The sequence below is a fragment of the Sebastes fasciatus genome, chromosome 5 (genome assembly GCF_043250625.1).
Source record: "Sebastes fasciatus isolate fSebFas1 chromosome 5, fSebFas1.pri, whole genome shotgun sequence".
Lineage (NCBI taxonomy): Eukaryota > Metazoa > Chordata > Actinopteri > Perciformes > Sebastidae > Sebastes > Sebastes fasciatus.
The window spans coordinates 12,643,183-12,666,121 of record NC_133799.1 but is presented as its reverse complement, the minus strand read 5'-3'; the positions used below and the strand labels follow the sequence as shown (position 1 = coordinate 12,666,121).

Genomic DNA, 22,939 nt, shown 5'->3' with positions numbered 1-22,939 from the left:
CAAAAGGATTAAAACAATAAAAGCAAGTACATCCTAGCAATTGGCCAGAATTTGTAACAGGAAAACCTGGTTTTGTCTGAATATGATGATTAACAAATGGTTGTATCTACGAGTATGTGTGTATGCAAATGTTTTGCACACATGAGTGTGTGTGTGTGTGGGTGTGTGTACTTGTATATCTATCTTAGTGAGGACCAATATGAGTTTTAGGCCTTCAAAGTGAGGACATTATTGGAAAGTGAGGGCATACTAGCGGGTCCTCACTTCTTCAAAGGACTGTTTGAGGGTTCAGAATTGGTTTAAGTTTCAGCTTAGAATTAAGTTTAGGTTAGGGTAAGGGTTAGGGTTACGCATTTAGTTGCAATGGTTAAAATGTTGGGTTGAGATTGAGAATGTAAGAGCCACAAAAGAAAAAAAAAATATATATATATATATATATGCTAAGGCAGTGGTAACGAAGTAATAATACTTTGTTGTTTGTTTGTAACGAAGTAATAATACTTAAGTATTTTTTGGGAGTACTCTTCTTCTACTTTTCTTGAGATTTTATATTTCTGTCAACTTTCACTTTTACTCCACTACATTTCCTAAATAAAATGTATACTTTTACTCCGATATTTCCCCTAACCATCTTTGTTACTATTGCAAGCAAGCAGGTTTGGCAAGTCAGTGGTCTTAGCTTGCAAGTTGGATCATTCACGTGATGAGTAAGTGCAAACAAAGTGCTCGTAGTTAAGTTTTGATTTCCGCTCAAGTCCAGGCAGGCTGCATGTCAGATCATGCTACATGCAACTATGAGGGAAGGAAAAACTGGATTTTGTTCTTTAAATCCTTTAAGTTTTGAAGACCTTGTTTTTCTTCATGTTTAATGTAGCCTCCATTCTTTTAAGTGGTGTACATGTTAAGAGGAATAAGCTTCATAAATCTCAGTTTTTTTATTAACAGCATTTACTTGTACTTGAGTATGTTTAATATCAGAAAATTACTTTATACTTAAGTACAGTAAATATCAGATACTTTAAGACTTTTCTCAAGTAATATTCTAATAGGTGACTTCTACTAAAGTCATTTTCTGTTTAGATATCTGTACTTTTACTTGAGTGCACTTTCAGGTACTTCATCCACCACTGTGCTAAGGTGCTCCTTAATGTTATTGATTTAGCTGTTAAACCCTCCTCTAACCACTGCACCACAGCCTGCCATGAAAAGTAATAACATTTTAAGTTATTAACACAAAAAGAGAAGTTAAGTCTCCAGGGGGTGTTTTCACAAACAGTCTAAAAATAAAATATGTTACTCAGCCTAAAAAAGTCCCAGCAAGGATTCCCAGTTTATGAGTGAATTATAGTTCCATGGACAAGTATAATATTATGTTTCTTAAGATTTTTCTGTAGAGTGACTCATCGGCATGATTTCTCATCTGTAAACGACAGTGAATCGCTGTTAAAGTAGACAGCCCATTAGTGACCCCAAAAACATTGGAGGGTCCAATTTTGTTGGCTCACAATGAGGAAACATCCAGTGGGAATTAAGTCAACTGATGTTATCAAGCAGCATCTATGACACAGTGTTGAGATCAAGATCAACCACGCACATCATATCTACGTCTACACTAATCTCGATAACTAACTTCCTGTTGTTCAGCATTTGAAGAACAATCCTTCAGTTTGTATCCTAAAGCCATTTTAGTTTGATGCCTACATGCTTTATATTTCAAGTAATAGTAATGCATTTTGGGGCAATATGTTTATTTGCTTTCTTGAGACGCCACTCTCACATCTTTCTGTTAAATATGAATATGAGCCTTTGCTACACTACAGCCAACGAGGAAAATTGTGAGTCACCACAAAGTCACAAAGTATGCAGATTTAGGATGGTTCGATTTTGGATTCCATTTATGATGGAAACTACCTCAAAGAAAATAAAATGCAGCTACAACAAAATACAGTACTGGGAAATTACTTATAACTGGGTGAAGCCGGTGGAAGGTGAATCTAAGAGAAATTTTTAGCGAAATTTGTTGGGGGGGAATACATCATGAAGCGACAGATATACATGTGAGTCTTAATCAGAGGGCAAAGCAGATGTTACGAGTTAAAGGGCAGAATAGAAATGTTTAATTTTGTATTTTTTTTAAGTTAAAGACATTATATAAAAATGTTAGACTATACCGCTCAGCAATAGTAACCTGTCCCACATACTCTTTGTCCTAAATTTGGTTTGTTGGGATCTGGTCACCTTAATCCAATCAGCCATTTAACAACCAGGGTGAAAGTAGTCAAATTTTGGGAACATATTATTGTGACTGAGGCAAAGCCAAAATATGTGCTTTGATACCCACAGACATTACCCACTGTGACATTAACATAAAACCTCCCTGAAAGCTGGGTGATATGGGAATTAAGACTTTTTACGTTTTCAGTGCCAGTGCATTTGATGGAAAACACATATTCATACAATTCTCCTTCAGGGGAGATATAACAATGTTAATTTCTTTCTGCCAATAAAAAATGAACTCCCTGTATAGCCTGAATTTTTTTTTCTCGCTCTCTCTCTCCATATTTCACTGTGCACCTTGAACAATTATGATGTTAATAGCAAAGAGTGTTATTACATTTCTTTGCCAAATTTTTTTTCTGTGTGCATGCTCCTCATGTTATGCTGTTGACCTTGTGTGTGGGTTTGAGTGTGCTAGAAACCTTTCCTGGACCTTACACAGACAGTTTGTGTGTGCGTCTGCAGAGTGTACTACTCTGTGCAAGCGATTGTGCCGAGAACTAACTTCTGCTAGTCTGATTGGAGGTCCGGCATTATCTGATTGTATTTCTGGCCCTGCTGGAACTCAGCAGGGGCTTAATACTCAGGATAGGATAGGATAGGATAGGATAGGATAGGATAGGATAGGATAGGATAGGATGGGATGGGATAGGATAGGAAGGGTTCGGTGGGGAAGGTCAAAAAGCGGGAAGCACAGAAGGACGGAAAATAAGGAATCTGTCATTAGAAAAAGCAGTGCAGAGGCTTGATGGAAAGAACTGGGGGAGGGAAGGAACAAATAAAAGCGAGGGAGGTAAGAGTATTAGAAGAAGGGAGAAAAAAAGGAAAGGATGGAGTCAGTAATGAGATAAAGAAGGATTCGTAGAGAGGGGACAATGAGAAATATGAGGGGAGAGGGTATTAGGAGAGGCAGAGGAAGGAGTAAAGCAGGAATTTAAGTCAAACATTTGGGGACAGGTTTGAAAGGACAGGGGGAAGAAGGAAGGCAGGGAGTGATTGAAGAAAGAAGCACAGCAGGGTGAGAAGAAGGATGGAAAGATGGACGGATGGATGGATAGATGGATGGGGAGAGAGAGGGGAGTACTCGGAGGCAGCGAAGCCCCAGCAGGTAAACGTAATGTGAGCAGCAGAGGCTGAGATAATGCCCCCGGGGACTTCGGGCTCGTGGGAGACGCGAGTGGCAGAGTTCGCAGTGGGTGGGAGATAAGGCAACCGAGTCTGCTGACTGCCACAAACTGTTTTTTCTTCCGGAGAGGAGAAAACTTTACACTGTCTCAATGCAGAAACTCCCAGAGATTAACTCCTCCTGTGGCCAACTTCAAGTGCTTTAATACCGGGCCTTCAAAGGTATAGGAGGAGTGATGAAAGAGTGAGAGTTGTTTTTTTTCCCCCTCTACTATCTTATAATCTTAGGTTTTTCTCTTCCAGCTTCCTCCCAGCCAGTGTGCTGCCAGTGTGTTTGTGTGAGAAACAAAGTGAAAGACCCTGCAGCCTTAGGGTACCATTCTGTAATCAATATTTCACATTGTTTTCATCAAGTCAAAGCGCAACACTGAAAAGTTAGATGCACACTGATTATCACATAGACAACTTATTTTTCTCACAACAGGGTCAGTTTCCCTCTCGGGATTAAAGGTACCCAGTGTAGTGTTTTTTACCACTACTAGTGCTATGGAGCTATGGGTCCCCCGTAGCAACTCATAACGTAAGAACTGCACATAACGTAATAACTATGCTCATAATGTAATAATCAGCACATGAGCGCATAACATAATAACAGTTTTGTTCATAATGTAATACGTTATTACATTATGAGAACATTATTGCATTATAAACGTAACAAAACAAAAGTTGAATAATGTAATAAATTCAGCGCATAATGTAATCATTTAAAAAAAGAGTTCTCTCCTTGTCTTGTTAAAGCACAGGAACCCTATAGTTTTACATGACACAAGTGTAAGTAGTTCATTTAAAGCAACTGGACTTTGTCTGTTTGGTCAAAAGGACATTTTCACCAATCAGTTCCATATTGATGAAGCCTCTTGGATGTAAGACTACTACATATCTAGTGACCTGGACAAATGAGAATCTTTATAGAGATGATGCTGAATTTGATATACTGGTGATTCTTAGCATGTGAAATAATTCAGTGGTCAGTAATTCAGCTTTGCATCACACTGAAACTGCTCTACTCACTCACTCTTTGCAGTGCATATAATCTTTATAAATCAGTGTGTACACATGACCACTAGATGGAGACAAATAACTGGTCTTATCAAATGTACAGTAATAGCCTCATTTGAAAAAACAGCTTAACTGTACAGGAGGTTTAACTACAGGTGTAAGTGTCAATGTGTCAAATGAAACTAGCATAGGGAACTGTATTTTACAGGTTTGACATTGTTTGTATCTTTGATATATTTGACATATGTGAACCTACACCGTATATGACTTATATGAACAATGTACAGTAGGCTACTGTAATTACTGTAATTATAGCTTATTAAGTCAGTCAATTATATATGCTGTCACTCAAAAGTAAAAATGGGCCAAGCTTGAGTTGAGCTCTGGATATAGGATTTCCATATTTGCTCAGGCTTTTTATCCATATTCATTCTGCTGTATGAATTGTTGACAAATTATGAGAAATGGCATCCTTTATTACACTACAGTATAAAAAAATAGGAAAATGTGGTCAGTGCAGTGTGTTGAATATTCCTGCTGACACTCAAACAGAGCAGGAATTGAAGTGTGACGCTTGAAGCAGAGACTTCTGTCTGGGGACAGTGGAAGGCATAATAGGAACCTGTCAGTCTGACTTCCCCCTGAATCTGCCCGGCCTCATATCCCTCGGCTACCGAAAGCTGTTTCACTTCCACACAGTCTTCTGGTGAAACGCTTGCGACACTGATACCTCGCCCTGTCAGTCAGTGTGGACAGCGCTGGTTCTCAACAATAGATATCCGAGAGAATCACTTCGGAGAAAAGAAGCACAGATTGCATCTTGGAAGAAGGTGCTATACTTTCAAAAGGCAACAACTTCTACACACAGCAGCTGATAAATTTGCTGATCACTCTTGTTTCACTTGCTTGCGATGCAATTTTTGTTTGGTTTTTGCTTTGGCTGCTTTGTATTGTCTTGAACAACCACATAAAAATGGAAACTCCAAAATACAAATGTCTTAGTGTGAAATTAGGAGAGGAAAACATGCACATTCTCAAAATTGTTTGTGGTGATGGGAGTAGATACCCTCCAATATGTACTTTTTCAAAAAAATGACTTGCTCCCGCACACACTTTTCTCTGCTTTATTAGTCAACGTTTCGGTCAACAAGGACCTTCATCGGGACATTAAGAAGATAAAATGGTGGTGTGTGTTCTTTTAAACACCAACAAATCAATGTGATTGGATGATTAGAAGTGTCTGCCATCCCTATTGGTTGAGGAAGTGACATCATCACATATCCATTGCACCATGAAAAAAACAGGAAGAGAAGAACAATACATGTCAAACAAAGAACATCAAATATACATCACTATTGATCATTAGTGTAGAATTAGGCCACCACAATAGCTTCAAGATTCTGAAACTCTACTGGAGCAATCGCAAGAAATCCACCATTTGGTGCTAAACTGGATTAATAGTAGGGGACTGGGATAGCATGTTATTTTTTTTTGCACATAAAACCATTCTCTGTAGCTCAATTGTCAAGCAGAGTGTATTTATGAGCATTTACCTGACACTTCAAGGGGTTCAATAGACCTAAACCATGTGACAACAAAACACTTCATATTGTAACACAGCCATCCTTCATCAGACTTCTCATCCGTGAGAAACAAAAACCTAGACAAGGACTTCCTTTGGCATATGATTCATCGGACTGAATGACATTTTCCTACCAGACACTTGTTTTCTGCACGACAGGATATCACTCACAAAATGATTTTTTTAGGTCTAAGAAGGAGAACTAGGGAACTTTACTACAATAACATATAAGTCCTTTCTGTTCATTTTAGCAGAAATATAATGCTTTGATGTAGAAAAGAGTAGTGGGAGTCCTCGCTTCCTCCCCTTCAGCTCAGCTGGTCACTCTCTTGCACTTGTCACTCATACTGATGATTTAGCCCAGCGTGATCGAAAAGCTCGTTTCAGGCACCAGAGGGATTCAGGCATGAACACACAGGGTCACACCGACGCAGACTAATTACTGTAGCTAGTATTCCTCGTGAAACCTCAGCAAGATCAACAGAATTTGCTCTGTGTGCTCTCCCCCCACCTCCCACTACAACTGTAGCACTTCAATGCGTGACCCTGAGCATGATGGGATGTCAAGTGCTTAATTATTCCGGGGACCAAATTTGTTTTGGGTTTATCGGCATTCATCGTGGTTTGCAGAAACAATTTCCATAAGTAAACACAGACGCTGGAACTAGAGTTAAGTGTCCTTCAGAGAGAATACTACTTATACAGTATTTCATGTGGCTTTTTAAAAGGCCTCTCCCTGATAATAAGCTTGTGTGTATGATGACTCAGATAGCAGAAAGTCTCCATTTACCTGACTCACACACACAATCATCGGTGCCAATTTTAGTTTAGTCTAAACGTGGTTCGATAAAAGTTAATAGGCTGCCCTTCCCAGACCAACAAGTACAGAACACACACATATGGAATACAGTGTGCAGTACATGGAAAGCTATAATTATTAATTAAGCTTGCCAAGATGTGATCACAGTGATTATTTTTTTTTTATTGGATAACCATATTGTGTTTCTACAGTGGAGCTAAGCAGTACACTAGTCACAAATCAAACAAAAGTGAAAGTGCTACACTTCTCCATGGTCTTCAGTTGCATTGCAGTACATTATTGCTGCTGTAAGCATTCATATCTCACGAAGCATACTTCCTGTCGATCAGCCAGGCCTAGTCTGATGAAATAGCTCATGACTTTTTCCATTATTTTGTAATGTTAATGTCACAACAGAGCATCAGAAAACGTCCAGAACTTGGTGTTATACATGTAGCCTGATGAAACTGGGGTATTACGGACAATCAGGGGGAATTCTGGTGTTGTGAACACCCACTGCAAAATCGTACGAAAGAGATATTGCCAGAAGACAAACAGCTGAATTTTGAGTATGTAATAGTTGGTTGGATAGTTTGCTGTCAGTGTTTGTTCTCATAGTGAAATGAGAATGAAAAGACTGGTCCTCCTGTTAAAGGAAAGTTCACTGGCAGGTCATTTCATTCTTGACATTGGGAAAAGCAGTTGAGCAAACTAAGGTCCACTTAATCGCTTGTTCTGGACCTTTCAACCATATCACACTTCATCAGCAGTTGAAGTCAACACGGACAAGGAGTTGTAAACAAATAATAGTTTGACCATCTACAGTTTTAAGACAACTGTTCAAACTTTACAACCCATTCTCACAGGAAAGCGTATAAATAGCAAGACATTACACAGACATTCTGTGTGTCATTAGTCACGTGTCATTTGTACACCACGCAAACTTCCGCAGTTAGGTTTAGGCAAGAAAACCACTTAGTTAGGTTTAGAACATAGTTACGGAATACACATTGCAAACATCACCGTAAAACACGTGACAATCGTCACATGACTAATGTCACTAACTTTACTTACAAAACATGTTAAAAGTCTGGTGTTTGTTGGACACATCCACCTCCCCACCCACCCACCACAAGTGGTCTTTTTTGCTTTTTATTCTATGTCACTAACTCTTACCGTAGCATTTATACGCGGATGTGGCTACATTTCAGTCAATGCAGACTATGTGGCATACAAATGACACGCAGAAATCAAGAAAGGTGTTCTTATTGCACAATAAATGCCTTGCGCATTATTGTGGCATTCATACGCCTTTTCTTATGAATGGGCTGATCTTTAACTGCAATTGAAGAGAGTGTGATACAGCCAAAAGATCCAGAACATGAAGCAAGTAAATACAACTTGAATAGAGAGTTAACATAGAACAAAACGTAAGGATGCTAAAGAGTATTTTTGTATTCACTTTAAGTAGCGTCATCTATCTGGACATTAGCTCTTTTGCAAAAGCTAACGCCACTGAAGTTAACTTTGTGCTCCCTGAACAACTAGTTAGCTTTGTGTGCTTATTGGGTATAAGTCATCTTGGATACTTAAGCCCATTGGTTTCTACTCCAGAAAACTCACTAAGAAGACTGAGAAGAAAAATGATTTTTCTACATCTAAAGCAGCTTTCATTGTGGCTGTATGAGAAAAACACTTATTTGTAAAATCACATAAGTATGAATTCTAAATGGTAGACACTACATAATTCACTGGACAAGTTATAACAATGAACCCATCAGACACTGCATAGGCCTAAGATCAGCCGCTGATGGTGCATTATAACTCGAACAGATGATGAGACATCCTGAACATACACAACATAAACATGGCCCTTTGCAACGCAGGTAGGTGTGTATGATCCTTCTTTGGTGTGTCTACCTGAAATAAAATGTAATATAAAACCATCAAAGTGTAATCCAGAGGGGCAGGGAAGAGGGTATGGAGTTCAATAGAAAAGTCTGCAACATGATAAGCATATATATGTGGCTTAAATAATAACTAATATCTGTGCATGAACTGGAGCACGTCTGAGGACTATCTTTATATTTTTTTAACCACAGCGTCAGTGGAATGTTCAATCTAATTTCAACCACTCAGATGACTCATTTGGTTTTGTCTTCTTCATGAACGTCACCAGAGAACAGAGTCTGGTATTCATACTGTAACTACATCTTTTATGAATGGCATTAGACCGGAACAAAGCTGGCAAATGTGGTCAGTGCACTTCTAATATATCATCTGAAAAAAACTAGAAATGGGACAGAAAATTAAACTTTTGAATAATAGAAACTTTTTGATGCAAAAGAGTAATGGACTACCAGAGTTTCCCTCTAATTCATATGATACAGAGGCAAAAGTTAATGGGGGCTAAACTTGGGCCATTCTTTTTTTCTACACATAATTAAAGGTACATTAAAGCAAGAAACATAAATCCACAGGTATTTTAGATCATTACTAAACCAGGTCTAAACAAATACAATATAGTTTAGTTTTGTTAAGATTGCATGATGTTATTGTCAGCCACCATTGGACTGGTAGGTAAGTATTCTGTAATGTTAACATTTATAAACTACTGGATGTCACCAGAGTTGCGCAAAAAGGAATAAATTGTAGATACAAATGACATTTAGTAGAACATGTTCAAATAAAATGCCAACAAATGGCTAATAATTGACACATATGACTTTGTTTTTACAGAGAATATCACATAAACTGTTTACTCTATGTAGGCTTGTTCTGCAATTGAACCATGACCATTCAAATGCAGTCATCCACAACGTTACGCCAAGTTCACCTGAGTGTCACCTGATAAAATATAAAGGTAGCATTGATAAAAAGCACACTGTGCTGTTAACTGATACTTGTTGTGCTCTCAGCAGTTTGCTATCAGTGGTAGTCATCAACTTGTTTCCACTTCTGTGTCAGTCATACAAAAGGAAATCAACCCATGCGAGGTGATGATTCATCTTTGATTCAGTGTCTGTTTAGTTAAGCCACCAAGTATCTGCCACTTGCAGCATATCTGCTGTGTTGCAACCAGAAGCACAACTATGATCAATAGGCCACCGTTTCCTGTGCCAGCTTGGTTGAGTTCCTTCAGCACTGGGTGGTGGATGCTGTAGATTGTCATAACTAATTCCTTTCTGAAGACAATAGAGTAGAAGCGCTGCTGGGTCTTTATGGTAATCACATACAGGTGCTCTTTGGATCCTTCAGGTGTATTGGGCTCATTCAGCCTTGTGAAGGGATCATTGCATGGGTGGAATATGGTCTCAAAAAAGTACAAAATGCAAGTCTTCCTCAAAAATAGTCCAAGGCACCCTGTAGTGTTTGAACAAAATTAAAATGTATTTTACATGGCAATAATTGTTTAAAATGACCAAGGCGTTGCAACCAACATAGGTCTTCATCAGGGTCACTGTGAGCATTCAGCAGGAGCTTGCACACCTATATTGTGTTACACTGATCAGTAGAGTGGGAGGGTGGTTCTCCATCAATGTGCAAGCCTATTGGTGGAAAAACAAGGAAATAGAGAGGAGAAAAAAAGAAAAAAAGGGGAGGGGAAAAAAAGGGAAAGAAGGGGAGGGAGGGGGAATTAAAAGGAAATGAAGGAAAGAGGAGATGAGAGGTAAACATAAATGACTAAAACAAAGACAAATATGATAAAATGTGACTACTAAGTCAAGTTGGACCCAATACTTTCTTATGTAGGTCTACACATGATGAGTTCTTCAATATATAACTATAGTCTCATCCACATTTGTCTGCCTACAAACACACATTGACTACAAAATTACCTTACCCTTCAATAGTTCAATATATTAAAACATAATTTTATATTATTCCTGAAGTGATATTTCACAAATATTTCTGCTCATGGCTACAAACACATATTATCTACAAATCACCTTTACTTTCAATAGTCCAATATATTAAAATGCAATTTTTATATTATTCCTGAAGTGATAATTCACAGAAAAGGAGAAAAGTCTATCTCATGATTGAGGCCGGGGTATTTTGCTGATTTTAGTTGTACAATCCAAAAGGTCTCTCGTTGGAGTAGTCTTTTTAGGCGGTCGCCTCCTTTGATGTCCTTTTCAACAACTTCTAACACTATGACTTTCAGTGTGTTAGGGTTGCCTTATTCCTTTCTTTTTTTAATGTTTTTAGTTCAAGATCAAGTTGTACTGTCATCTGCATAGAAACCATCAGGAATATATCCAATGCAATGCTTGTTCTTGTTTACATTTCAATGGAAAATAATTGATCTTAATGGTGCATCGTTATAGGCCCACATCTAGACTAAAACTAAATTGTTGCACACCAAAAAGCACCAGACCTCAGAAGTAGTGGTGCCAACCTTGAGGTCAAGTGTATGAATACCACAACATTACACGGACATTCCGCATGTCATGAGTATGTATTTTAGCTTTTTCGCGTGTCATTTCTACGCCATGCAAACTTCCACAGTTAGGTTCAAGCAAGAAAATCACTTAGGGTAAGGGAAAATGTCATGGTTGGGCTTAAAATAAGTAAAACACGCACGGAAACAACGTAAAAACTACAGAAAACACGTCACGTGACAAACGTCACTGACGTAACTTACAATCACAAAGCGCCATTGAGAAACAACATCAGGTAGTTGACCTACAGTAATTCACAGGCTGCATTATGGAAAAATGTTGGCAACAACTATAGAATATTTCATGAGGCAGGTGACAGGCCTCTTGCAACATGCAGGTCAGGAATAATGGAACTGAGAGAGCACAAATACACCTTAGTACAGTGGAACAATGGGTTGCAAGACATACCTCACTGTGAGCTATAGTCTGCTTAATATAGAATCCCAACTGGGGTAACTGAAATACTGTCATCAACTAAATTACAAATTTACAATTACATTACCATTTTAGATGTACTTGTGTTTATATGTATTTAAACTGCACTATTGTATGCCTCAAATTCTCATTTTTATTTTACATTTACTTGTGTGATTTCCCCTTTAATATACACATATTTTATGAGCATTGTTGGAGGAACCTGAGACCAAAGATTTCCATTGCCAATGACTACTTTGCTGGAATTGACATATGACAAATAAAAAACCTTGAACCTTGATAATTGGGTAAATGAGGAAAAAATATGCTTTGTTTGTTCATAAGGTGGAGTTTTCAGAATTTCTGGCAAAGGTTAAAAATGTTTTAGTTCTTCAATAAAACCAATGAAAAATAAATCTATATGAAGTGAGAGACATAGTAGAAAGGTTTGTGGGAAATGTGTTCCTAATCTTCAGAATCACAGCGGCTATAAGTAACCCAAACCGCAGTCTCGCATTGGTAATTCACTGTTCGGTAAGTCCCGTCAGTTATGGTTGTTACTGTCAAGCTTTCTATTTTGTATGGCAAATGCAGTTTCCATTAATAACGGTGGCAGATTTACCACTAAACTTTTAAACTAATTTTTGAAACAACAGGTATTTGACTTCAGACAAAGATGAGACTGTAGCTAGGTAAGATAATGCTAGTTCCATGAGTTGGTTTAAAATGCAGTATCCCGCTGTTGTTGTTTTAATGTTTGGTGGTGAGAGTGAACCAAAACTGTGAAATTTAGGGCAGATAGCTAAATAATTAGCTGAAACTGGCTAGAAAGCTCCGTATATTTTCCCAAGGGAATGAATAAAGTATCATCTATCTATCTAAAGCTGAGGGAGCTGCAGATTATGTACTGTAGGTTTGTCAATACAAGTGACCCTTTTCATATCGTCATTTGACACATTGTTATTATAAAAATATAAATTATAGCCGCTTCAAGGAATAAACATTGTCAATAAATCAATCACAATTACCACTTTTTGTAATAGGCCATGCATGTAAGTATTAAACAACACCTTCTTTTCACAAGCTCAATGGAGTGATCATGATCACGCTGTGAACGCTGAATAACCCCAGGTGGTTTCATTTGCATTCTTGTAACTGTCCCACGTCCCTGATAAAAGTCACATTCAGCCAAGCATGCAATATTAAAGGCGTCGCCTCGCACGTGCATCGACTGCAGCTCCTGTAGTTCTTGTGTGGAAAGTTTGAAATAAACCCACTTCAGCATTCTCTTAACCACAAACATACCCCTATACACAATGGTGAGTCCCCTGAGGAATCCTGAAAAGCACCACACACACACAAGCATTGTCTTTGTATGTTGTAAAAATCCCATTACTGTTTAAATCTGTGTCATAGGGCATCGGACAAGAGGAACAATGTTACGTGTATTTACATAATTAGGGTTTGCATGTAGAAACTTCCCAACTAACTTCCTGTCTCCTTTAATGATATTACATGCACTGTCCTTCATAAGTCAGAGGATATTTCAACTTCTACATATTTTCTGGCCTTTTTTACATTTTTAGATTGTTGATCATGAGTTTTTCTGTAAACGGGTGACTCTGCAAATGTTGTCTAACACTTGAGCTGTCTTTCTGATCTTTACAACTAGATGGCACGGCAACTGAATCAATCCAAATTTTAAAGTCTTTTATTTGGCTCCTATTCCTCGACAGCTCCTTCCCTCCTTTTCCTACCGCAGTCATGTTGCTCCCGTGGTGTACCCTCGTTTTCACTGTTCTGCAAGTTTTGCAAAACTGTTTTCTTCAAGCCCATTGGACACAACCACTGTTTGGTTTGTGCACAATGCTCAAAGCTGACCATAAACGGGCAAGAGACCATGTGTTGCAAACTGTGGTAAAATCCCCAATTGAGACGCATATTCTGAATGTGCTGTAGCCCATACATGTCTAAAGAATGGTCCTAAAATAATATCATCATATCCCACACGTTTTAATCGGAAAATGATACATTCGGAATAAGGCCTAATTCTGAATATCCAAATGAAATATGCTGTTTATTAGCCAATAGAAAATTCCGAATCCTACCATTGCTGATATTCTTACCCTAAACCTAAATCTCACTCCTCATGCCTAAACCTAAGCAACCCAATCAACAAAAGCAACAAGTAATAAGAGGCAGAGTGGTGGGTCATGCCTTCGGCAGTAAGGAAAGAACAACGTTTGTTCTTTGGATAAGGGGCTTTCGGAACAATGGGCAGTCCCCGCCCCAAGCTCATTTGTTTCCACATAAATCTTTGAAAACAGCACAAAAGTATAAACTTTCATTTTCAAAAAAGGCTGAATAATTCCCTAAATTAGCTGTGCACTGTAGTTTTTAGCAAAAATTACTCGAACAGGAGTAAATATATTATAGTTTTTAAATGGAGAACGATGGAGATACCGCACTTGTTATTGGGACATTTTTTTTTTTTTTTTTTTCATGGGATTTGTTGACAAGAAGAAAAATATCGAAAATTAACTGGCTTCTCTTTTAGATCAATAATCAAGAATTTTAGCGGAAAGCATTTTCTTACTTTTAACGAGGTTGTTTGTTGTTTACTTGGGTAATTTTAACTTTGTTTTAACTGGTTTCGTTTTTTTAATGTTCTCCATTGTTTTAATTTCTATTGTTTTATACTGTGTTCTATTGATAGATTTCTAATTGTAAACTGTATAGAAACTTTATTCCAAATGTGAGATTGTAAAACACCCACTAGAGTAGTTTGCAGTGGTGCGTTTCTGGCATAAAAGCTCTCCAGCATTCTGGCGCGGGCCAGTTTAGATTCGAAACCGCTGTAGATAATTATATGTCTATGGAAAATATTCTTGCCTATTTTTTTTTTATTGTTGTATATCAAGAATATGGCTGTATATAGCAAAAACCTTTGTTTACACTGAGACTCAGCGAAGTGTCAGCTCAATAATGCATGTGAAGGCTCTACTTTGTTTTGTTTTCATATAATTGTCAAAATCTTTTGGACTAATTTGGCAACAGTAGGCCGATTATGCTGCGTTGAAAAGTTTAAAAAGATAGGCATATTGGAAATTCTTTATGCTTTGAAAGTTGCTTGGATACAGTTAGACTATCATTTTGCACAATTTGCTATTGTACAATTATTGTTTGTTATTTGTATCAGTTGTTTTAATAAACATGTTAGTTTTCAATGATTTCCCCATTTCATGAACCCCCCTTCCCTCCTTTCATTCTCCTAACCTCCAAACACATTTCATGGAACATAAACGTATCTTGCTTTCAGCCCTGCCATTGACAACTTTAAATGTCACTCGATGGCAGTCCAACTCTGCTTTAGAACAGTGGCGCCTGGAGTGGACCGCACAGAGAAAACCCAGAAGAAAGAGGGCGAGCATGCTGGATGTGGCATAAGTGCAGAGGAGTGGAGGCACACTCAGACACACCATGCCTCCAATCAGGACCTGAGTCATAGCCATTGGCTCACAGCTAATGTGAAGTCCCACTATACCCCACACCCATACGAAACCATACCCAATCAGTGTCAATTAGAGTGCAGGTGATGATAGAGGTTTTCCCCTTGTTACAAGATGAATGTCTGTTGTTGAGTAATTCAGTGAATGAAATACCGGAAAAATCAAGGTATCTCTTCAATTTGATGCAAAAATCTATATCATTACAAACGGAGATATTAAAGGGATCGCTACCTCAGTGGAAATTGAATGAATAGTTAAGGAATTTCTTTTGTCTCACGTTACATATATGGTCATGCTCACCCAAAATTGACGGGATGTTTTCAGGCCCCTAGCTGTCCTTCATTCAGAGTTTTCCCCTTCATTCATTGTCCCTACATATTCCATATACACATTACAAACCTAAACAAATCCTGTCTCACTGGAACTTTACAGCTGTGAGTCAGTGATAACAGTAACTGAAGCAGCTGCATAAGGATGGCATTTAACTTACCTGTACCAGCAGGCCCTCAGCGTCATAGGTATGACACTTTCCCTGCCAGGTTAAAGGAGGGAACAGGAGCTGTTTACAGACTACTCTAACTCCTTTACAGGAGTTACCAGCGATGTAAAAATGACAAAACGTTTGTTTTCAAGGATCCAGTTCTATGACATTAAGGATCTGATTCAAAATGTGAAGCGGCCCAGAAGGTAAGCCAGACAGACTAATGATATTGAGTAATAGTTTGAGTAAGGCGGATAGGCTTACTTTTTTTTTTTTTACACTGTTAAATTGTGAAACTTTACATTAACTAACACAAAGTTGAACTTCATTTGTTTTACAGAATCGATGTTCTTAGCCGAAAGAGGCGTAAGAAGGACATCCAGGGCCTCAAGGTTCAAAAAATAAATGATGAGACATATCCTTCAAAACAACAAAAAAGGTAGTGTATACGTGGCAATAATATAGATATCTCAATGTTCCGGCTGTTTACCACGATGAAAATGAATACTCAAATCTCTGTTTATTACAGTGGGCAGACTGATCATAAACTCCACATGACTCTGGAAATGTTGCTACAGGATAAAAGTAAGAGACCTTTTTTTTTTTAATTGGGTGCTTATTTTTGGATAATAAAATACCGCAAAATAAATAATAAACATTATTATCTGTTGGAAAACCTATTAAAATGTGTGTGCGCAGAAGTTATCCCCATGAGCTTTCTAATGAGATTTAAACAGTGAATAACTTAAATTTCTCATTCTTTACAGAGTATTTAGCAGCGTTCCGCAGCTTCCTGCAGTCTGAGTTCAGTGAAGAAAACATGGAGTTCTGGCTCGCATGTGAAGACTTTAGGTCGACTGCCTCACCGGACGACCTTCAGTGGAAAGCAGAGGGGATCTACCAGGAGTTCATCCAGCCTACAGCCTGCAGAGAGGTCAGTTTGGCAATGTTTGATGGTTCATGGTGGAAAGAGACAATGTCTGCTGGCTATTCATCCAGCTCTATTATTTGTTCCATTTGGCATGCTTAACTATGATTATTAACTATAATTATATAATTATACTTAACTATAATTATGAGTATTATTGCATTAGCACAGGAAGTGGCACCTCATATTAGCAACAAGAATGATTAACCCATTTGTGCCTGCAACTTGTTTTATTTTATTTTTGGCAGAAGTGTTCTCTGGGTTTGCATAAGCACAAATGTGAAGAAATTTTCAAAATTGGTCAGACCTGAAAAGTGAGTTTTTCTCATCATACTAAATATTTGGGCACATGGGACTACTGTTTTTGCAATAAACTCCATTTTATTTTAGGAGAAAAAAAAGTCGTCCCATGTCCTATGTGCCCAAATACTAGATATAGTATGATAATAAAATGTCTGTATCTCAGAAAATACAATGAGCACAATCAAGTCTTTGGTATCTATGAACTCACAAGAAGTTGATTATCAAAGATATATGCACATATGCAGTGTAAAAAAAAAACACATTTCATATGGAAAACTATTAAAAAACATAATGTTAGTGTTTTTCCTTATTTTTCAAAAATCCTGACTTTAACTATTAATAAAAGTGTGATTATTTTGTGTGATTTAAAAATTTCAAAGTTATACTGTTAGATACTTGCCCATAGTATGTCAATACCAAAGCCTTTTGACCAATCACAACAAATGTTGTGGCATTTTTTTTAGTTCCTCCAACCACCAAAACATGTAATCCCCTCCCCTGTGAATGGGGAGGTTGCATCAGGAAGGGCATCAGGCTATGCCAAATCAAATATGTGGATCATAAAATTAGATCACAGCTGATCCGCTGTGGCATCCATCTAATAGGAGCAGTCGAAAGATGAACCAACAAACAAAAACCAGTGAAAAAAGAAAGTTAGAAAGTGAAAGTTAAGAAAAGGAATACCTTAAAATGAAGCATTATCAGATGCCAAAATATGCCTACTTACAGCAATGAACTCTTGTGTTTAGAGGGTCTAGTTTTCTAGCACCGCACAGTTTTCTGGGAGATATATTTGGTGCAAATGCCTCTGTATTCAACACAATTTACATTGTGTTTCGTCTTTGCTTCTTCTCTAGATCAATGTTGACCACCACATCAAGGAGAAGATCAAGAAGTCTTTGGAGAAGGCGAGCCCCTCCTGCTTCGATGAGGCCCAGAAACAGGTTTACCTGCTGATGGAAAGAGATTCTTGCCCCAGATTCCTGCTCTCAGATGCCTACCTGAGTCTAAAGCACAAGTCCAGGAGTCTTTGGTACATTTAGCTCAAAACACTGTATCAAAACTGCTTTTCTAATCCTCACTCTTTTGCCTTTTTTTCTATTTGACTGAATTGAAAAGTTATTTCACACTGTATGAGAAGCTTGGATCAAAACCGTTCTTTTTGCTTATTGCTTTAAACCCAAACAGAAATAATGTTTTCAACCATGTGCAACATCAACCTGTTATATGACGGTATGTTGATGAAATATTGTGGAAAATAATAAAGCAGGAAAAGAGAAAGTGGAAAAAAGTATATGTAAGTAGGGGAGAAAGAATGCTATTGGTACGTTTACTTTAGATGATTGTGCAGAGTTTGAAGTTGTTTGAAGGAATGTGTTGAGGGAAAGTAAGTTAAGGAGCAGAGTACAGTAGGATAAATGGTTTCTGACATGTAGAATGAAATGACCTAGTTTTCATAAATGAGCATTAAATTCTGAGCTATTCAAAATCATGACTTCTTGACCATCTTTGGATACATTTCATGAGATGAGTAGTTCTCACTCATCGTCTATAACTACCCTACTTTTATGACTATTTTCCATGTTGTCAGAATTTTGAGACAACGATTTATATTTATCTGACTGGCAGTCTAACTGGACGTGTGGGGATGGGCATGAGTCAAAAATGAAAAAAAAAAAGGAGAACAGTTTCCACAGCTCACCCAGCAAGGAGATTCAGTCTCTGGTCACATGTCTGATATCTCCTCTAATTAGGTGCAGAGATGACTCCACACAGCAGCAATAGGGTTTACCAAACTGGAAAAAAGTAACCCCGGGGTAACCCTTGATCTCACTCCGTTCTGTAAATGGCCTTATTCCTAAAAATTGTGCCTTAAAAAGGAGTACTGAGGCAGCTAATAATAACTCGGGGGGCTTAAACGACAACACTGGAGTCATCAGACAACCTGATGCGTAGCAGATCTGGCTGAATGTGCTGCCTTGTTAGGGGAATAATCTCATCACCCACAAGACAATGATGGCAGAGATACACAAGAGCTTTACTTGGAGAAATAACCGTAAAGAAGTGTACTTTGAGAAACGATGATATTGTTCAAATAAAAGTATTAAAAGTGGAGAATAAGCTTTTCATCTTTCACCTAAATAAAGATTTATGTTTTATGGGGGAAAGTTTGGAAGCTTTTTTTGTTTCCTCCAAGTTTAGTCTATCCAGGTGTAATAAATGGCATGGAGCAAAAAGACAGTGTGAAATATGAAGCTCAACTTGCTTTCATTCTCATATTGTGCCCATAAAACACTCGCTGCATCACTCCAGACTTTGGTGAAATAGGAATATAGTGATATTTTGAGCATAAGTGCGCACTGCACACTGTTATTCAAGACATTTTTGAGCTTGATCTGGTGGTGGGACAAAAGCCAATGGATGTGGGACAAATGGAAATCCTAGTTTTAGTTACATTTTATGTATAAATGTGTTACTGCTCTTTGATTAGTTTTTGCTTTATAACTTTACCATCTCCCCTCTCTGTTAAGCTCAAACTAGAACTCAAAGTACACCTGCTGTATCTTTAAGCAATGCACTATATACATTTAAGTATTTCATGAAAGATTGTCATTAATTTTGATTTTCAAATTATTTGTGAAAAAATTAACTTTACTCATTCAGTAACTCCTGGCAATGAAAAAACATCTTATGTTAATCTCAACTCCAAGGTCCACTTACTAGCTCCAGAGTTTTCAACCATGTGTAATGGTTCTCATCAGTGAATGGAATTATCTTTACATTGGAAGCCCTGTCCCAAGGATGGTCTTTGCCGCTCGATTTTTTTTTTCCAAGACGGCGTTAACATGAGCCGCCGAGTGCAAAACCGCAGTAACATCGTTCGCCTAGCTCAGACGCCATCCTTACCATAATAACACTACTTTAGGAGCAATGGAAGTCAGACGATGGCTGGCGGCACGATTGTTTTGCACTCTGCAGCTCACATTAGGCCTATTGCAGTTTCACAAGCATGTCGGAGAACTACAGTGGCCAGTGTTTGGTTTGTCCATTCTGAGCTACTGTAGAAACATGCCGGTGCAACATGGTGGACTGAGTGAAGAGGACCCGCTCCCTAGATAAAACGGCTCACTCTAAGGTGACGAAAACACAATAATTCTTAGTTTCAGGTGATTATACACTAATGAAAATATAGTTATTAATAGGATATTCCATTCCTGCTAATAGATCCCCCAAAGTGTTACACACTGTTCCTTTAAATCTGACACTATTTTCCCCTACCTTGTGTTTTTAGAGGTATAGACCCTGGCTACTACTAAGTTGTTTTGCCTAATAAGTTTTAAGAGGAAATGTACTCAATGGACTTTGACATCAGAGACTGGGGATTGCATCCTGAATACTGCATGTGGTTAGATTTTTAGGCAACAAAAGGATTTTGGTTAACGTTGTGGAAAGACCGTGGTTGTGTGAAACACGTCATATTGGCTTTTTCAATATCTAACCAAGACAACCATCACCATCTTTCCTAATCTTAACAAAGTGCTTTTAGTGCCTATACATAATCATGAAAAAGTTTAATGATGTTATAGTTGCTTCGATCACATATTGTATATGTTGACATTGAACATTTTGCTGATACATTCAGTATTGTGACATGGCAGATGACTTTTTAAACAAAATATTCTCATTGTGTTGATAAAAAAACACAATGAAGACATCCTAACATGTATTTGCTGTTGTATATTAGTAGTATATAAATGTAATTTATTGGGCTGCAGGCTGAAACCATTTCCAGGAATCACAATAAACAGTTATTTCAATGTCAAATGACAGTAACTCTCAGTACTTTGGGATGTCAGGGGTTGTTCCTGATACATGACAAAGGTCTCACATCTCCTGCATCACATGGCACACTATTGTTCACACACAATCTGTCACTGTTTTGCTCATAGCCCAGCACAGTTGCCATGGTAGCAAAAAGGAAGTGAGTACTGTCAATGGCACAGTGTTAGTCAAGACAGTCACACTTGGGGAACTTCACAACCAGATCTGGATGCTATGCAGGCTAATAATGTATTGCATTGTACAGCAAACTGCTGTGTTCCTCCTTATAGTAACTGTAGACACACAATCAAATATAAAGGGAAAGCTCTCAGTTCACAGTGTTTGGTGATTCTTCGTAACGCCTCAGTACTCAGAACCGTGTTTGGGCAAAAGAGGGAGAGCAGCATCAGTGAAGCCGAGCCAAAGGGCAGATTGTAACAGAATAGCCTGGGGCATCAGATGGTGAGCAGGAGCGACTGGCAAAGATACATTCAGTCAGGTTTCTGGTATTTTTAATTACCTTCTGAATCCGACTTATTTTCCTTTCAGAATCTGCTCCCTATTATAACTTGTATAGGCAGGGAAATTAAACATAACAGAGCCGAGGCTGGTGATTACATTTACTCTTCTTGGTTTGTCAAGCTAAGGAGCTCTTTGAGTGTAAGAAAGAACCATTTTTTAAATCAGTATCAGTATTTATCTTACTACAACTTTAAATCAGATCTACTAAAAAGTGGATCTCTGAGCATTGGCCTAGAAACAAGCTGGGATTGAATTACATGTGTGTTGGACCTGCACAGCTCTGATGGTAAATGTTCAAATGTATTACCAATGGAAGCCAAACAGTACCGATCCAACTGTAATCCCCTAGTCAATCTACAGCTGCTTTTATTGACTGACATTTATTTGGGAAAAAGAAGATACATTGCTGTGTTAAGGATGCCAAGTCTGAGCAGAATAATGCATCTCTAATGAAAATGTCCATCTGACCGATGTGAAGTCAGCAGCAGATGGTGCGAATCTGTCCTGTCACATTTCTAGCCAAGGCTTTGAGTGGAGCGAGGACACGTGGTTACATTTGCAAGTCTTTCCCTCCAAACTTACCATAGGGACTGTATCTCTGTTGGAGGAGTATGTTGTGGTACTCCTGAGTAGAAAGAAACAAAAAACTAACAGCACAGCTTTGGTTTCTCAGGCCTCTAATCGATCAGGCCAACAAAACTATCAAGATTTCTTGACAAAAACACTGACATTTTGCAACCAGGGCTAACGTTACTAACATAATTGCTACTGGACTAAAATGGCTTATTTTGTGGTGCTATTAATTCGTGGGTTGGGGTTTTTCAATACACGCACCGACCCGATCCGTTATGAGAGCCAATCTGCACGACCCAACCTGCAAACCGCCCAACTTTAAGCATTAGTAGCACAATTGTCAGGACTGACTTCTGGAAGTTATTAATAACTTACTCGGAACACTGCTTTGTCACTTTTTGACCCATTGCCCGACCCGCGGGTTGTGGGTCGACCCATGCATCACCCGTGGGTGCCATGTTGGCTCAGTAGTATTTGTATTACTATTGTTAGCATCTCCACTACCTATATTCATCACCTAACCCTAAGCCTTAACATTAGTCCTCTAAATGATACCATATATTACATACAAGAACTGTGTTTCCATCAAAGTCAGAATTGGGGGGACTGTTTTGGACAATTTCTTATATTTTCTGAAACTAACAATTTGACATTCTCACCCACTTAATGCAGCGATTGACTAGGTGTGCGGAGGTGTGAAAGTTGGTTGGATTTTAACTCGTCTCACATATCTACTTCCGTAACTTTTTGTGTATAAAACTAAGTGCAACACCAAGTTCGGGATCGGATGTTGAAACCTATAAATTCCCACAGCTCGTTCTTCTGCTCCAAATTCCTACATCCAACGCCAGGCAAAATATGTCAAAGGGCAGCACTGATTTGAGGGAAACATAAAATGTCAAGGGTTAGTGGTACTAACGCTGATTTCAGCTAGTCACTCGCCAAGAAGCTGTCTAGTTCACTACAAATTCTCACACCACAACTCGATTTCTGGCCAAGGCCGGATATTTCTCTTCACCCCTGTCTGTTCCCGGTCCCTTGAACAACTCACAGGCTCAGATATAAAAAGGCTGTGGTCCATCAAATGTGTACGAGTCAGT

At 38.3% G+C, this 22,939-nt stretch overlaps 1 protein-coding gene across 2 annotated transcripts; it reads left to right on the top strand.

Annotated features, from left to right (window-relative positions):
- Positions 1-15,742: 15,742 nt before the first annotated feature.
- Positions 15,743-20,747, top strand: LOC141767633 (regulator of G-protein signaling 21). Of its 2 annotated transcripts, XR_012593901.1 has the most exons (6): positions 15,743-15,897; positions 16,032-16,130; positions 16,221-16,276; positions 16,459-16,625; positions 17,780-19,023; positions 19,070-20,747. XR_012593901.1 is itself a non-coding variant. In XM_074635128.1 (5 exons), exons 1-5 carry the CDS (start codon positions 15,821-15,823, stop codon positions 17,963-17,965), a joined length of 585 nt encoding a protein of 194 aa, XP_074491229.1. In that variant the 5' UTR covers positions 15,743-15,820; the 3' UTR covers positions 17,966-20,747. The 2 variants fall into 2 exon arrangements, 1 of the variants encoding a protein (XP_074491229.1); XM_074635128.1 differs by having other exon boundaries at positions 17,780-20,747.
- The last annotated feature ends 2,192 nt before the right edge of the window (positions 20,748-22,939 follow it).

Coding starts and splice junctions, on each gene's coding strand:
- LOC141767633 (XM_074635128.1), top strand. CDS start 15,821: ATGACAAAACGTTTGTTTTCAAGGATCCAGTTCTATGACATTAAGGAT. Junction 15,898..16,031: donor AATGTGAAGCGGCCCAGAAG/GTAAGCCAGACA, acceptor TTTGTTTTACAG/AATCGATGTTCTTAGCCGAA. Junction 16,131..16,220: donor CCTTCAAAACAACAAAAAAG/GTAGTGTATACG, acceptor TGTTTATTACAG/TGGGCAGACTGATCATAAAC.